Below are 17,208 nucleotides of genomic sequence, written 5' to 3'. Positions count from 1 at the left end.
TTATAATAAGATGTATGATACCAAAAACAATTCTTTCTTTATTTTGAACATAAAAAATCAGCATATGTATATAACACATATAATATATATATATATATATGTGTATATATGTTATCGATACTCAACCTCCTTATATATATATATATATTATATATATATAAGTCATGAATCATGTTTAAAATAAAAAGAAAAAAAGGATCAAACCACGTTATAAACTCTTTAGGAACATGCAAGAGTTAAAATGCAATAAATGAACCACATTATATGTCTGACACTGAGATACTTCATGAATTAATAATCTAAATCAGCGCTGAGACATAGGCTTTGACAGTTTATTTTCAATAGACAGCAAAACTGTGTATCGATCAATAACTTCGAACTAATACCATATTTCCCATAATATTAGAATGTTTTAAAGGCTATTTCATAGAACTTGTTTTTCTTTCTTTTATCCTCGCTGCCAATGTACGCGAGAATTATTGTGGTATCTATTACGATTATGCCTATAGTTACTGTTACGTCGTAGCCGCCTATTATTGGAATTATCATAGTAAGATTCTCGGTTGTAACCGCTAAGTGATCGATTCCAAGTTTTTCCATTTTGATATTCTTGGAATATATTGTGTCCAGTGCCTAATCTATCACCACACATTCTATGTTCTTTAACTTTTTTAATTCGACCTCGATCAGCTTCTTCATCGTCCGGATTCATGTGACGTTTACGCTCTTCTCGTCTTTCATTATCAACTTCACGATCCAAATGACACCTATTGCCACGCCAATTTGTTACTATAAAAACAATGAAATAATTTAATGTATTAATACACTTCAATCATTCAAACTTAATTATTGTTTGTCTTTATTCTCATCTCGATATTATTTTCAGATATACAAACCTAAAGAACTGCCATATCCACGATGGGACATTTTTAACAAACTTGAGACAGTATCCGAACGGTTCGTTCCATTAAAATCTCTTAATGCCGCAGCACTTGGTGTTGTATTGTTTTGATTGCATTTAGTTGAATCTTCTCTGAAAAGAGTACGTTTGAATATAATAAATTAAATAAATTCATTTAAATTTTACTTTTACATATTCATTCGGAAGATAACTTACATAAAACACATCATTAAAAGAAATATTAGAAATTTACATCTATATAAAATAAATATATAATTAAAAATAAATCAAATGAAAATATATTACTTGTTATCAGTCACAGACCATCCATTTGGGGTTGCATTTGATATGGAAGGAAATGCATCTTTTGATACTTGCCAACCCTTTATGCTGCTACTTGCAGCTTTGGTAAGTACTTTTTCTTCCTGGCCTGTTTTTACTCTAATTGGATGATAAGACTTTTCCTTATTACTATTTTCCGTCTTACCATTTATTTCTGATTTTATATTTTGATGTTTTAAGGAAGTTAATGAATTGTTACCATTAGAAACATTTTGTATTTTCGTACATTGAACAGAACTATTTTGACTTGAAGACGTTGAATTATTAGACTGTTTCACCGTTAATATTTGTATTTCTTTTGAGGTAGGAACTGTTTTATGTAGTGAGTCTTTTACTGTAGATACCTTCTGTGCACCATTAGCTACAGTAGGTGAAAAATTAATTTTCAATGCAGAAACATTCGTTACTACACGATTTTTGTTTGATACAGAAGAATTAGTTTCTTCTTCTTCACTTGAACCATCGTATGGTACTAAACTATTTCCACTTAATACTTTTTTAAATTGCCATGGTTGAGATTTTTCTTGTGACTTTTGTGATAACTGTGTTCCACTGATACTTGTATACTTTTGTACAGGAAGCTGAAGTCCTATGTTTTTTTGAACGGATAATTGTTCACCTATCTTTGAACCCTCTATACCACTTTTATTAATGGGAGAACCATTAACGGATCCATTATATATGTCAGATGTTGATGCTTTTGGATTAATAGGCTTACTAGAAGAACTCGAAGATAATACACTTTTTTCAGATGACATGCCATTCATTTTAACAGCCTGTTGATTATTTATTTGACCTTGATTAGGTTCCATTTCAAATATCATTATATATGCATTTGTATTTAATACATTACTAAGACTAATTGGACGAACCTAAAAATAAAAAAAAGAAACATATTACTAAAAAATTACGTATTTACTTATCAATCTATGACTGCGACATTTTTTTATATACTTACAGATGAATCATCAAAGGAGTAATATTGACCAGTTGAAATTTGTGCAACTGCTGTATAATGTCCACAATTTATTGACGGACCCATATGTGTAACAAGTGACATAAGCTTATATGTGAGTTGCTGCAAAGGTTCATTTGGTTCTCTCCATAGATAAGGACCCATATCTATCGTCTGTCTAAAATCTATGTGACGAGATATTTTTCCTCCCAAGACACTAAATCTTTTCAGTTGAACACACAAAACCTTAGGAGCTCGTTCTAAACTAAATTGTTTAGTTGCGGGTACTCTTCTCTTACAAGCTTCACACTTATAATCGTTATTATCCAATTGTTCTCGACTAAAATAACTATTTAATGCTTCGTCCAATGTACTTGCTTTACGTATATCAACCAATAAATCCTATATAATATAAAGAAAATTCTTTATGATATTTCTTCGAATAATTTGCATTTAATTTATTCAATAAACGTGTAATTATTTTCTTACCTGAAAATGTTGAAATGTAGTAGAAACGTGTCCACATTGTAAGCACTTAACTTCAGTGCGTATATAACCACCAAATATTTGATTGATAGGTGTTGTTTCTTTAGAATAACTATCCAACTTTCCTGCTTTGCGCCTTGTTAAATAAGCTCTTTCCATTCCTTCTAATAAATAACGTAGAAATTCATGAGCATCTTCTTGTTGTCCTGGTACCATAGTTCGACAGATAACTAGAATTATGAAAATTACTATATATTATATAATGTTAATTAATAATCTTATATAAACATTGTTTTATAAATCAACATAATTACGTTTTAATTTATTATATATATAGAATGGTTTGATGTTGCCTCCTGACTTCTGGTGACTGAATTGTAGAGTCTTGGCCACTGCACAAGTAAGGCACTCTCCACCTCCATCTAAAACTATCCTATTATCAAAACACCATTCAAAACAGTGGTATTAAGATTTTAAAAGTTTTGCATGTCCCACCGTAATAATGAAAAATATAGTGTTCAATATTATTATATAAAGTACTCACCATTTTGTTCACATTTTGAGGTATGATGTGAATCCGATAATAACCAATTTACAAATGCTGGTACATGAAATAATGCCTGAAGTGTACTATTTAGATGGCAAGTATTGCCAACATTATACATGCCAGCTCCTACTGGAAATGTTTTTCTCCATCCTAGATTAACTTTCTTAGAGCAATACAAAGTAATGGCTGGTTCTGGCAATGTAGGACCGTCACTCATACCTTCGTTTTTTTTTACATACGTTGTACCATCTTTAGATTTTGTATCCTCTATTTTATCAGAATTTGGTAAACTCAAAACAATATATTTAGCTTTAAGTTTATCCAAAATTGTTGCCTGATAGTCATCGACTTCTTTATATTGAATTTCTGACTGAAGAATTCTTGATGCGCTAGTAATTAAACTTGTAGATAGCTCATCTGTTCCTTTCTTTTGGCTAGCTTCTAGAGTACGGCGGAGTGTTGCCGCAACAGGATCGCAAACACTTACAGCTGGCATAACTATCGCTATTACTACTTATACTATATTGTTTGATAAACTCCTGCGAAATAAATATATACAAAAATGTAAAGATACCGATATGAAAATCTATTGGGAATAATTCATTCTTTAAAAATAAATTAATATAAATTCTAAATGATATTTTATTAAATCTAAAAGATCAAATGAGTATTATTATCAACGTTATCTTATCAAGATGACTGGTTTTAATTTACTCAGCTTTACAATTAGAGATTACTTTAATAAATTTCTAGACTTCTTACGGTATATTTGTTAAATGTTTGATAAATATATTATTATATTCAATTAATATACACTCAACTAAAAAGGTTAAGGCAACTTTCAAATAATTCAGTAACTTAAAAACATTAATTATATTAACTTAAACGAACCTTATTAAAATTATAATATATATTCTAATTTCAATTTTTTGGCTAAATACTTCGAATATCCATACTTATAATTGCAACGAGAAATAAGAAGTATCAATCGGTTGAAGAAACACGTGCACGTTTCCTACGAACAATTCACGCAACGATGATTATCGACGCGATGGTAGAAAAAAATTTAATCTCCGAACAACAACGATGGAATATGTAAACAAACAAATATATATATATATAATTAAATAAATTAAATAACGCACATGATGGTGCTATTAAGCATGAAAGCACGCGGCACGATGGATACACTATTGTTTATCTTCCGTTCGTGATAATCAGTGTAATACGATAAGTATAAGTGACTATAATTAATAATTTAATGGTAAATACCTTAGATTTATTAATGTTAACTGATTACGTATAGAAAAAAATACGTATTATCGATTAATTGCTAATTGTTTGCGCTCATGTATTTCGAAGTAGTTACCGGATGAGTTTAACTGGAAGGCGTGTGTATGTAGCCATGAGGAAGGTTTTCCCGCGTACTTTGTACACTTACCCCGCCTTTAATTCACGCACACATACACCGCAAGCTTAATCTTCATCCGTAGCGCCATTACAAATATCGTGTTTTAAGGATATACAACATTTTCGCGAATTGTTTCAGTCTCTTAAGGGAAGAAAAAATATCAACCGAACTACATCATGATGACAGCCATTTGCATTTCCATCGACAACCTCAATAACGCCGACTACCCATCGCGCTTTCTGCCGGATTTTTGAATTCTCTCCAGCCAGGCTTGAGCAGTTAGTAACCCCCTTTCCATCTTGTATTTTACGTCTGAATTTAGAAATACTTTATCTCGCATTACCAGCGAGACGTGAGATTTTTAATTCTTTCTGCAATTGCCATTGATAATGAGATTTCCATCTTCTATATATATATATGTATGCACTATCGGACTATCATCGATGATGACTTCTTTCATTCGTTGTACGAAGAGAAAAATAATTTCTTGAAATTGTTCTTATTAATAAATTGAAAAAATACATTTGATAATAGATCAGTTTTTTTTCACAATTCGTGGGAGAATAAAGAAAGAAAAAAGTATGATAATTCTAAGCCGGAAGAACAGGGAATTTAAAGCGATATAAATTCTTGTACAAACGTTTTGGGTACACTGGGACGACACCAAAATTGAGAATGCAGTTCCGTTTCAATCGAAATTGGATACTTTTACGATGAATATCGTACACTACGTAAATTGGAATTAATATCAATCTGCTGAACAAGCATAATAATTTTAATAATTTATATTATATTATTACTATATATTGTGTCTTCACTAATTTCATTGCGCTATCTGGTGAAGTATGCATCGGACTAACTCGATCATAAACTCAGTCAGTCATATTCCTTTCTTGAAATTTTTGATCATAGGTCTTTCTTTTTGGTGCTGCATTTCCTTCTTTCTATTTTTTTCTTTCTCTTTTATTTGTTATTTTATTTTTAGTGTTATTTTATAAAATTTCTGTGCGTATGCCTAATTTTTTAAGTTTCATTCACTTTAATTAATCGATTTTTTTTTTTGTAATTTTTTGATCTAAACAAATAAGATGATACCATTTATTTAATAAATTTATAATGTCTTTCAGACGACTCAGTAAAAATATAAATTATTTGACTGCATTGACATTATCGACATCGATTGATATTTTAATAAATTATTTTACGGTTTTAATGTTAAGATTCAACACGCGTGTACAATTATAAGTTATATTTTAAATATAATAAAATTTTTAATGCAAAATAAAAAAAAAAGATATGTCAGGTCCCACCGAGATTTGAACTCGGATCGCTGGATTCAAAGTCCAGAGTGCTAACCATTACACCATGGGACCGCTTGTAAAACTTCCTACTTTTTCATTTCATGTTATTCAGACTTTTTCGTCCTTTTAAATAGTATTGTTATTTCTCTATATCACATTCAATAAAATGGACATTCAACGAGTTTCACTCTTATTATAACGTTATATACGTGGGCTTACATCAATATATAAATCATTGTTATAGATTACAAGTTACAAATGCTTCAATAAGTTATGGCAGAATAAGAAAAGAATAAGTTGCAACGTATTTCTCGCTCGTGCTGTTTGACTAACAATAAACTATATCTATTTTTTTTTGAGGTAAATTAATAAAAGATAAAGTAAGTGTAAAAGCTTTAATATAACAAAATTATATCTTATATTCATCGAACTTATTTTTTTGTTCTTATTGTATATGTACATACATATATACATATATATATATATATATATATGTCACATATTTGGTCAAGTTATAATATATACAGTTTACATATGTTTAGTAATACTTGATATTTAAATAGAAACGTTATCATTGCTGATTATCGATAATCTATCAACATTGGTGATAATTAGGAAGTCGATTAACTTATCGTCCGTATTATCTTATAATAGAAATTTTATATTGCTGTCTCGAGAATGTCCGCCTTAATGTTTAACAACGAACGTAGTCGTCTTTAGTATTTCGATTTGGCGGTCTTCTATTAGTCAGTCTATGCACGTTTATCAAATATAACGGCATTAATATACATAAATCAAGTGTTATAATATTTTGCGTTAGGCGATCGGAACGAAGAAATGAATTATACGCCTTGAAGTTTGGTATACTACTTGACGAATACTAAGATAAATTAAAGCTTCAATAAGGTTAGATCCATTAACCTTAAAGTAGAAAAAAAGAAATTAAAGAGAACAAAATGAATCGTTTTGGTGAAGATGAAAGTGGTAATTCATATATGGACAGACGTTCTAATGGTCGAGGACGAGGTCGTGGTTCTTGGGCGCCAATCCCAAAAAGTACTCAAGAACGACAAACATTAAGAAGACCTCATTTTACCGGTAATACTCATCCAGCTGTCGGTGGTTCGTTTCCTATTACAATATATAAATACTTTGTTTCTTATACATTATTCTATTTATGAATGTTGTTTTCTCTTATCAATAAGAAAATTTATACAGGTTCTACTTTGACAACCTACCCTGAACAAAACAGATCACAAGAATTTATGAACAGAATTGTTGAAAATTCTACTTTATCTGTGCATGCTGCTGAATTTGTTCCTAAATGCCAGAGTTACGTTGTACCTATGGTAAATGAAAATATATATATCATGTATATATGTATATATATATATATGTATATATATATATGTAATGATATATTTATATATAAACATACAATTTTTAATTTCACTTAAGATTTTTTAACTGATTCTATTTGTATGTTCCAATATTCATTTTTGAAGCAACAACAGTCGTCAATGATGTGGCCCAAACATTCTGTCCAAAATAGAATTCAATTAGCAAGAGAATTACCGCATCAAATGCAGCATCAATTACCGGGTCAAACACATTTACAACAAAGACAAATGATAGACAGACAACATTATGATCACTATTCTGAATCCTCATATTCATCTCGACAACGACAACTGGAAGATCCAGAAATAAGAAGAGTTCAGGTACCACTGATATTTTCTTAACAACATATTGATCGTATATTGATCAATATACGAGTACACAAAATACTGAAAGTTATGATATATATGTTTGTGATAGTATAGATAGATTTCAGGTTTGCTTTGTTGTCAGAATTATAATAAGTTTTTCTATTATTATATTATTGTTATCTTAAATTGTTTTTTAATCAGGAGTTACGGTTAGATAATCAGGAACTAAATTTGGCTAATACAATGCAACAGCTAGGTAGTGTAATGCATTATTTAACTATGAATCCTGGAAGTTTTGCATCTTTAGTACCACCACTTCTCAATAATATCAAGCTTTATTGCGAATCTCCTACTCAACTTCAAGAAATTATGGATGTTGTAATAGTACAAGTATATAACACTTTTATTTATTTCTTTTGCTAGTATTTGCACAATTTTTTATTATTATTATTTATAATTGATAACATTCTTTTAGAGTATAACTGAAGGAAATTTCCGATATAGCGGTGCTCGAATCTTTATGTGTCTCGATACAGCTATGACAAGGGAGCAACAAAAACCTTTCAGAGAAATTCTACATTTACTGTGAGTTTATACTTATTCATATCTTAAGTTAAAATAAGTATAAATATAACACAGCAGATTTGTCAATATTAAAATCTTATTTTCGCTTTTATACATTTCTCATTATTTTCTTGTCACTCTTATATCTTAATTATTTTTATAATTCAAATAGATGTAAGGAAAAAACACAGAAATATGCTGCTACTTGGCAAAAAAATGACAAACATACAGAAGAAGAACAGATCAAATGCCACGGGTTTATATTATTCCTAGCAGAATTAGTCGTCCAAATGGGCGATGTACTTGCTTTTGAATTAGGAGAAATATTAATACAACTTATTTCAATTGTTCTGAAAAATCCAGGATCAAATTCTGCTAAACATATATGTCAAGCACTAAAGGTATGTTAATTATGAATAGATAACTAATAATAATTGATATTTTAATATTGATTTAATTTCTGATATGTTAATTTCGATTAATTTTAGTTGGCAGGCCATACCTTAGAAAGAGATAAAAGAGGCCGCCGAAAAGAAATGGAAAATATGATGCGTACTTTAACACAATTAGTTACGGAAGGAAGGGCAGATACAAGTGTGAGTCGTATGATCGATAGTGTGCATCAATTGCGTAATGGAAATTGGGGCCGAGAAAGCCATAATGCATCCAGTCAAAATTCAATATCAGAACCTATACATCCACCTAAAATACAGCATGAATATAATGAACTTGTTTTGTATGGTCCTGATGGTAAAGTACTTTCTGCTGAAGAAAGTCAATTCTTACAGGATGCAGCAACAGATGCTTCTGACTCTGAAAAACAGGAGTATGTATTAATCGATGATTATAAACATTTTAATTGCTATCTTTTCAATGCACCTATAGTCATTTTATTAAGAATTAACGGTATTAAATTGAAATTTCAGAGAGCTAGATCACGAGTTAGAAGAATTATTGGATGATGAAGAAGACGAATCATTTGAAACTGCCTATGAAGAATTCTTAAAACTTTTACCCAAAAATATTGAAAATAAAATACATCAGTGAATGTTAGTATAAGAAAGAAAGAAAACATTTATAGTATCCAAGAACACTATTAATGATTGTTCTATAAAAATATTAGTATACAAATATTTTTAATCCTTTGGATAAGGTTATACTTGACGTATCGAAAATAATTTATGTTATATTTATATATTAATTCTGAAAGATAAAAACCTACTGTCCTTGCATATTTATGACGTGGGCTTAAAAGCAGTAGTCATATAATTTACCAAAAACGTTGACTAGCTTTGAAACGTTTAATATTGTATAGATTTAATACATATAATTATACAAATTATTGAAAATGTTGAATAGATAACTGTTATCTATTTTTCAGTTTTTCTTCTTTTTCTTTTCTATTCTATTTGTACAACAGTTTTGATATTACTTAATATATGTACGGTATAATAATCTTTTACCATAAAAGATTGAATATTTCAACTCATTTTGAATTTAGTTAATTAATTTTAGAAGTATGAATTTTTAAATATTATACTATACTTTAACTTGTATACTATAAAACATATTTTAAATATTTATTATTTACAGTTTGATCATATACTTTTTTTTTTTAGAAAACAATCGTGAAAAATAATTTCCAATTAATCATAAATAAAATGGTTACAACAAAGTAAACATTTGATCTAAAAGAGATTTTATTCCTTTGATATCTTTCTCCTTTGCCATATTAAAATGCGTCATTGAAATGATTCACCACGACCTCGAATGCAAGTTGCTTTTTACGGGATCGCGCCATAATGTAGTAACAAAAATCAAGTTTGAGAAGAATAACTGGTTATTTTCATATAACAAAAAAATTGTATAAATTATAAAAATGAACAAAATAATCTTAACGATTGTAATATAAAAATGCAAACACTAAAGATTTTATAAGTATCAATTAAAATATATGATGTTGCATTACATTTATAAAAATTATATTTAATATTATTAGGATTATGTTATTTTTAATTTATTCATAGATACATTTGTTCGCCTAATTTATTCCTATTACTTTTATATATTTATAACATAGAAATATAGACAATATGGACCTAAAATTATGTTGGTTATTAAATATTAAAAGTAGTTGATTTTTGTTTAAATAAAAAACTAAATAGTTGTTTTTCTTAGACTATTTTATCGTATATTGAGTAGGATAGATCAGTGGGACCTTCGTTTAATATATTACTAATAATACTGGAAGATGTTTAAAAATATTTGTAGGCGTATAACAGGAACAAATTATGCTAATATAATACGCATTCTTCCACGAACGTACCTCAGGGTTATGCGCGGGCGAAGTTGTATTAAAGTTTGCGGAAAGTGGGGTCTTCATTCGAAACTATCACCTGGACCGATCGCCGTGTCATTTCCTCAATTCTCTACATTTGCTCATCGTGCACGGATCTTCCGTAGGATCTATATATCAATCATCGGAATTTTATTTAATATTTTTATTACATTGTATCATTCAATTCTGGAAAAATCTAAATTATTGTATAAATTTTATAAATTATATTAAATTTGTATAAAAATAAATTTAAAAAATGAAACACTTTCGAACTTCTATAATATTACTGGTAGCATTCACCATAATGGTCAACGGTGGACAGTACTTGCAATCAAAGATAATTACATCTGGTATAATACTCTCTCTCTTTTTTTTATTCTTCTTTTTCTAACATAATATTTAAAACATGTTCTATAAAATAATTCTTTTGTATTTCGAAGCTGGTTGTGATACCTACACTTGTGGAGTCAACGCGAGATGTACGATGAGTCGTGGGCGTCCCGTTTGTTCTTGTCTCAATCTTCATATGGGCGATCCTCTTTCGCAATGTATACGCGTCGAATGTTTAAGTGAGTATATGATTATAAAATTACATTAATATAATAACACGAAATAACATGCTTAATGTTAATTAAATTATGCTTATTGTTAATTTCGTTTCTATACAAAAAATCAACAGAATTGAGAAATATGCATTTTAAAAAAATGCATTTATTTACTTCTATAGATGAAATATTGAAAATATAAATTACATTTTAGTTAATGAAGATTGCATTGGAGTTAAAACTTGTATAAATAATAAATGCGTTGATCCATGTCCTGGTCTATGCGGTGCAAATGCATTATGTGAGACCAGAAATCACATTCCTCAATGTTATTGTCCACCTGGATATACAGGCAATCCTTCTAATAATTGCCATGTTGCTGATCCTCGTATGTATATGAATATAATTAAGAGTAATATATAATCTTATATACTTATCATTATTTTTACTATTAATTATTAATAATTTTCGTTTCCTACTTTAATATATAGAAGCAGCATGTAAGCCTAATCCATGTGGAGAAAATACAAAATGTGAGGTAAAACATGAAGTACCCGTTTGTTCTTGCCTTCCTGGTTATAAGGGATCACCTTTAACTGGTTGTCGTCATGAATGCGAAAATGATTACGAATGTCCTAATCACCTAACGTGTTCATCCTTATTTAAATGTGAAAGTCCATGTAAATGTGGTGAAAATGCTAACTGCGATGTTGTCGATCATCAAGCCAAATGCACATGTCCGCATGTAAGTTTGCTAATTATTTAAATATAATAATATAACAATAATTAATATATATTAATAATTATTTATATATTTAATGGTTTTATAGAATTGGTCAGGAAATCCATATGTTTCTTGCCATCCAGAATGTACTGCTCATTCTGATTGTCCAATTAACAAACCTGCTTGTCTCTATCAAAAATGTGTAAATCCTTGTGATGGAGTATGCGGAGTAAATGCTGATTGTAATTTACGTGATATTACTCCTGTATGTAGTTGTCCAAGACACATGACAGGGAATCCTTTTGTTTATTGCAGAAATTTTGAACCAAGTATGTAATTAGTTTCAAAAGTATTATTGTTAAAATATTTTTTATAATATTAGTATTTAAGTAATAATCCGTTATATTTTTAGGGGATCTTTGTGAACCAAATCCTTGCGGTGTAGACGCAATTTGTACTCCTGGTCATGATAATACAGGTAAAGAAAGACCAGTTTGTACATGTCCTACTGGTTACATCGGTAATGCTCTACAAGCATGTCAGCGAGGGGAATGCCTTAACGATAACGAATGTCCTGATAATCGAGCTTGTATAGATTTTACTTGTCAAAATCCATGTACCGGTCACGAGTGTGGACCAAATGCACTTTGTTCACCAAGGCGTCATATTGCTGTTTGTACCTGCCCCAATGGAACACGAGGCGATGCACTTTTTAATTGCAATCCAATTGATAGTAAATCTGCATATTATGCAAGATCTTATCGGTATCATTCTTAATAAATTGAACGAAAGATTTTTATGTAAATACTAATACGCATAAGAAAAAAAATATTTAAAAAAATGCAGAATAATGAAATATAAAACTAAAAGTATATTTTTATCAATAATTTTTGTTTTTTTTTAAATGGATTTTTATATATATATCGAAACGTTGTATAATAACAACAAATGTACTGCTACGTTAATTTCGTTAATATCATAACAAAAAATCTAAATCTATTACAAATTAAATTCAAATACTGTACCATAATTTCCCGTACCGTAATGCATAAACATTTCAAAAACATAAAGTATTGAATGAAGTATTTTTTAATACTAATTATATTCATCTTGTACAATTTAACAATTATTACAAATATAATATACAATAATAATATAATACCTGAGATTCATAGTAATAAGTGAATAAATATTACTATAAAATAAAGAACTATTATTTTGTTTACGAATGCATATAGGTGTACATAGTTTTGTACAGATGGCACTATTGTCTCCAAAAATACTGATATGTCAACGGTGACATAATAAATAAAGATTGACGCTATTAATTAAACTTATTATTCTGTTAATTAATTTTTTGTATTTTCTAGTATACAAATAATAAAACTTTTTGATTTACAACATGTTGACATTTTATGATTGAAAGTTAATAAATAAATATTTTTTCAAATAAATGACACACGTAGTCTTTGCCCTGTGGCTCTTTGTTTTGTAATTACGATCTTGAATGAATCAAATACAAACACTTGGTATTGTATAGAAGGATATATACCTATATATATTGAACTTCTTTCGATTTCAACGACGTAATTAAGACGTAACGAACGAACCGTGAAATGTAAGCGTGATATTTTGACATATTTCATAGTAATACGATAGAAATTTTCTTGAAAAACAATATTGATTATTGCTACATTTGATTTATCAAAGTGAACCTGTATTCTAGTGGATTAGCCCGTTGGGCTCTTTCAGCCCAAGAGACCGGAGAGATGTCAATTCGGGCGGCAACTCACCGTCTCGTACAAAATGGTCGGGTATTACTACGTGCCCTTAGAAACAAAGAAAATTTCTATTCCAACGAATGTTCAAAGGATTATCTCAACAAGATACACGTTGTGCAAGTAGGTAAGTCACTAAAGCCTGTATTTTTTTCTTTCTTTCTAAATAAGTATTCTATCAAGGTCATTAGAATTTGGATGAGAAGAAAATATTTAAATTTTGAACTGTTATATATTCGTGATCATATAGTTCTATTAATACTGTATTACAAGTATGCTATATATTGCACACATGTTAAATGATAATTTCCAAAATATATGTTATATTAGAAATAGAAAATAGTATGTAAACAATATTCAATTCTATACGTATTATTCTTTTTTAGAATGTAATTTATTTTGAATGAATGACCAGATATTTATGAACACCTTGTTAATAATGAGTAATACATTAATCTTGTTGTTTTTTAATTAATTTAGGCAAATCCCTGGGTCCTCAGTCCCAAGGGAACATCACTAATGTTTCCGTAACAAGTCATCATTTTGGATTTTTGGGATCTCATGCAAGACGTTTATTCGTTGATAATATCTTAAAAAGAGTCACAAGCAGACTCGCTGCTGATTTACGTAAACGTGCAGCTAGACGTCTTGTGTTCGGTGATTCTGCTCCATTTTTTGCACTCGTTGGTACATCTTTAGCATCAGGAAGTGGAATATTGACTAAAGATGATGAATTGGAAGGAGTTTGCTGGGAAATTCGTGTATGATACATTTTATAGATCAAATCAAATTTATATTTCTATGTTATTATAGATATTTTCTATTTTTTTTTAGGAAGCAATATCTAAATTACAATGGAACATGCCACAAAATGATAAAAATTATGATATTGTGAAAATCAATGAAAATGGTATCAGCTTAAATGATTTGAAAATTGGTCCTATTATTGATAAAGGTTGCTCCGCAGTCGTTTATTCGGCAAAATTTAAAGAAACTACACATATTGTATCTACAATATCAAAACTAGATAATCATGGAAAAAATGAAGATGAATATTCATTTCCTTTGGCATTAAAAATGATGTTCAATTATGATGCAGAATCCAATGCGACAACAATACTTAGAGCTATGTATCGTGAAACTATTCCTGCCTGGAATCGTTACAACAACGAAGAATTAGCAGAATGGGAACATAGGATGGCTGAAAATATGTCTTTGTTACCTCCCCATCCTAATATTGTAGTAATGTATTATGTATTTGCTGATAGAGTTCCAGCATTACCCGGATGGAGTATAATGTATCCTGATGCTCTACCAGCACGTATTAATCCTCATGGATCTGGCAGAAACATGAGTCTTTTTTTGTTGATGAAAAGGTTTGTATTTATTTCAGAAATTAAATTAAATCTTAATATACCGCAATTTTTGTGAACATCATTATGGATAATTATTCTTTTTAGGTATAACACTACTTTGAAAAAATATTTATCCACTTACAATGTGAGCTTACGCGAATCAATATTATTACTGGCTCAGCTATTGGAAGGAATTGCTCACATAAATGCTCAAGGAATTGCACACAGGTACACTGCTATATCCTGTTACAAATGATTGCATACTTCGTCATCAGATATTCAATTGTACTTGAAATTAAATTCCTTTTGCAAGTTTGTGAAATAGGATCTTTGCAATAATAATTTGATGTTTCCTTACATTACATAAGATATACAAAATATAAGATAGAATCATGATTTCATTTATCATTATTTGTTATTATTATTTATGTTATTATTATTTATATATTAATGTTAATACTAATATCACAATATACTATATAATTTGTAATAGTTATTTAATTATTTATCTATTTTATTTTCTATGATAACAGAGATCTGAAGAGTGATAATATACTACTTGATTTATCAGAGGAAACAGATAATTGCCCTTCTTTGGTACTCACCGATTTTGGCTGTTGTTTAGCCGACAAAAATTATGGTTTATACATGCCTTATAATACGGAAAACGTTGATAAAGGTGGCAATATTGCATTAATGGCACCAGAAGTTATATCAGCAAAACCTGGGCCTTTTACAAGTATAAATTATACTAAAGCAGACCTCTGGACTGCAGGCACTATAGCTTATGAAATTTTTGGTGAAAAGAATCCATTCCTTGAAAGTTCTGATAAAAATGCTGTACTTAAAAATTATAGTTATGAAGAACAATATCTTCCTTCATTCTCAAATGATGTTCCAAATATTATTGTTGCTTTAATAAATAATATGCTATCAAAAAATTTGTCTAAGGTTTGTGAGATATTAAAATTGAAACAAGTTATATTTAAAGAAAAATATAATAGCATAATATTTTATACTTTGTGATTATAGAGACACACCGTAGAAATGGCTGCAACTATAATGCAATTGTATTTATGGGCACCTAGTTCATGGTTCAGAAATGAAAGCAAAGTACCTTCTAGTAATGAAGTATGTATTTTTATATTTTTTTTTATCTATATATGAATTTGATATTTTATTGATATGATATTTTCTATAGATCATGGAATGGCTATTGTGTTTGACAACTAAAGTTCTATGCGAAGGCCACAATGGCTCACCATTATTAAGGAAAACTTTAAATGATAAAAATGAACAAAGTTCCTATCGTCAATTGTTATTAACACGTTCATGTGGAAGACGCACAATGCCAGAATATCAATTAATTGCAAGTTTTCTTGGTAGAGTTACTCTTTCAAATGTTAGAAGTGCTTTACGATGGATACAAAAAAATGTGCAATAGCTTTATTTTTCTTTTTTGATAAAAAAGTAATATAAAGTAATGATATTGCTTAATTACTTCTAGTACTTATAAATCGCAAATATTAAAAAAAAAGCACTGTTTTATTTATACGATATGACATTTGTTAAAAATGTCGATAATAATCTAATTCACAATGGAATAATCAATTGTGATAAATTTTTTGATCTATCTTCACTTGCTGATTTTTGTTTCTTTTAAAGTATATTTTTGATACTTCAAAGGATACAAAAGATAAATATTGCAATATTACATATATAAATAAGAAAGTTATTTTTTTCTTTAATTTATAAGTTATGGAATGCTATTACACGCATGTAATCTATCCAAAGCTTTTAAGTAAAATGATTATAAGTTATTGTCGAACATTGCACATTAAATTAACATTACTTATTTTATTTTTTAATAATATATACATTATGCATATTATGTTTAACATATTTAAGTATCTTAAAGAAATATTTTTGTAATATTTAATTGGACATGTTTATATAAATTTGTTACTTATTTAAAATCAAAATGAATTAAAAAAGGATTAAATTAAAAGTGATATTTTTTGTTATATGAATAATTGAATTTTTGAAATATGTATATATTGGCATCAATCTTGTACAATAATGTAAAAAGAAAAAAGAAAAATAAAGCTTGTAAATATTAAAAGTAAAGATATTTGGATTTTATTTTTATCGTGTTTAATTGAAGCACGCATTTCAAGTACAACGAATAAATATATTTGATTTTATTTTATTCTATATAAATGATGTGTTCATTTCAATTTAGGAATCTTCTA

At 28.8% G+C, this 17,208-nt stretch overlaps 4 protein-coding genes and 1 non-coding gene across 10 annotated transcripts; 3 read left to right on the top strand and 2 right to left on the bottom strand.

The window, feature by feature from the left end:
- Positions 1–322: 322 nt before the first annotated feature.
- On the bottom strand, positions 323–4,847 carry LOC106792540 (ubiquitin carboxyl-terminal hydrolase 36). Of its 3 annotated transcripts, none has more exons than XM_014758999.1 (8): positions 4,673–4,847; positions 3,229–3,770; positions 2,999–3,106; positions 2,688–2,914; positions 2,202–2,600; positions 1,208–2,115; positions 897–1,033; positions 323–789 (listed from the first exon to the last, which is right to left on the bottom strand). In XM_014758999.1, exons 2-8 carry the CDS (start codon positions 3,725–3,727, stop codon positions 449–451), a joined length of 2,619 nt encoding a protein of 872 aa, XP_014614485.1. In that variant the 5' UTR covers positions 3,728–3,770; positions 4,673–4,847; the 3' UTR covers positions 323–448. The 3 variants fall into 3 exon arrangements, with proteins under 3 accessions (XP_014614485.1, XP_014614487.1, XP_014614486.1); XM_014759001.1 differs by having other exon boundaries at positions 4,601–4,688; XM_014759000.1 differs by lacking the exon at positions 4,673–4,847 and adding an exon at positions 4,504–4,583.
- LOC106792542 (polyadenylate-binding protein-interacting protein 1) lies at positions 4,838–9,884 on the top strand. Of its 3 annotated transcripts, XM_014759002.1 has the most exons (10): positions 5,849–6,019; positions 6,188–6,323; positions 6,764–7,065; positions 7,162–7,292; positions 7,449–7,664; positions 7,854–8,042; positions 8,128–8,237; positions 8,389–8,617; positions 8,705–9,042; positions 9,143–9,884. In XM_014759002.1, the coding sequence occupies exons 3-10, from the start codon at positions 6,900–6,902 to the stop codon at positions 9,261–9,263; spliced, it is 1,500 nt and encodes a 499-aa protein (XP_014614488.1). In that variant the 5' UTR covers positions 5,849–6,019; positions 6,188–6,323; positions 6,764–6,899; the 3' UTR covers positions 9,264–9,884. The 3 variants fall into 3 exon arrangements, with proteins under 3 accessions (XP_014614489.1, XP_014614488.1, XP_014614490.1); XM_014759003.1 differs by lacking the exons at positions 5,849–6,019; positions 6,188–6,323 and adding an exon at positions 4,838–4,920; XM_014759004.1 differs by lacking the exons at positions 5,849–6,019; positions 6,188–6,323 and having other exon boundaries at positions 6,512–7,041.
- On the bottom strand, positions 5,944–6,015 carry Trnaq-uug. The gene has a single exon. It is a non-coding gene; the product is annotated as a tRNA-Gln (tRNA).
- A 797-nt stretch (positions 9,885–10,681) lies between the features above and the next one.
- LOC106792543 (neurogenic locus notch homolog protein 1) lies at positions 10,682–12,703 on the top strand. The gene is made up of 6 exons (XM_014759006.1): positions 10,682–10,904; positions 10,995–11,123; positions 11,314–11,487; positions 11,591–11,844; positions 11,930–12,152; positions 12,236–12,703. The coding sequence occupies exons 1-6, from the start codon at positions 10,811–10,813 to the stop codon at positions 12,598–12,600; spliced, it is 1,239 nt and encodes a 412-aa protein (XP_014614492.1). The 5' UTR covers positions 10,682–10,810; the 3' UTR covers positions 12,601–12,703.
- A 642-nt stretch (positions 12,704–13,345) lies between these two features.
- LOC106792545 (serine/threonine-protein kinase PINK1, mitochondrial) lies at positions 13,346–17,045 on the top strand. 2 transcript variants are annotated; one of them, XM_014759008.1, is made up of 8 exons: positions 13,346–13,441; positions 13,550–13,728; positions 14,082–14,362; positions 14,436–14,977; positions 15,062–15,184; positions 15,490–15,907; positions 15,989–16,087; positions 16,158–17,045. In XM_014759008.1, exons 2-8 carry the CDS (start codon positions 13,593–13,595, stop codon positions 16,398–16,400), a joined length of 1,842 nt encoding a protein of 613 aa, XP_014614494.1. In that variant the 5' UTR covers positions 13,346–13,441; positions 13,550–13,592; the 3' UTR covers positions 16,401–17,045. The 2 variants fall into 2 exon arrangements, with proteins under 2 accessions (XP_014614494.1, XP_014614495.1); XM_014759009.1 differs by having other exon boundaries at positions 13,377–13,441; positions 13,534–13,728.
- Positions 17,046–17,208: the final 163 nt, after the last annotated feature.

The sequence above is a fragment of the Polistes canadensis genome, unplaced genomic scaffold (assembly GCF_001313835.1).
Source record: "Polistes canadensis isolate GaletaPanama2010 unplaced genomic scaffold, ASM131383v1 scaffold_467, whole genome shotgun sequence".
In the NCBI taxonomy this organism is placed as follows: domain Eukaryota; kingdom Metazoa; phylum Arthropoda; class Insecta; order Hymenoptera; family Vespidae; genus Polistes; species Polistes canadensis.
Note: the sequence above shows the minus strand (reverse complement) of the source record. Positions and strands in the feature narration are given on the sequence as shown.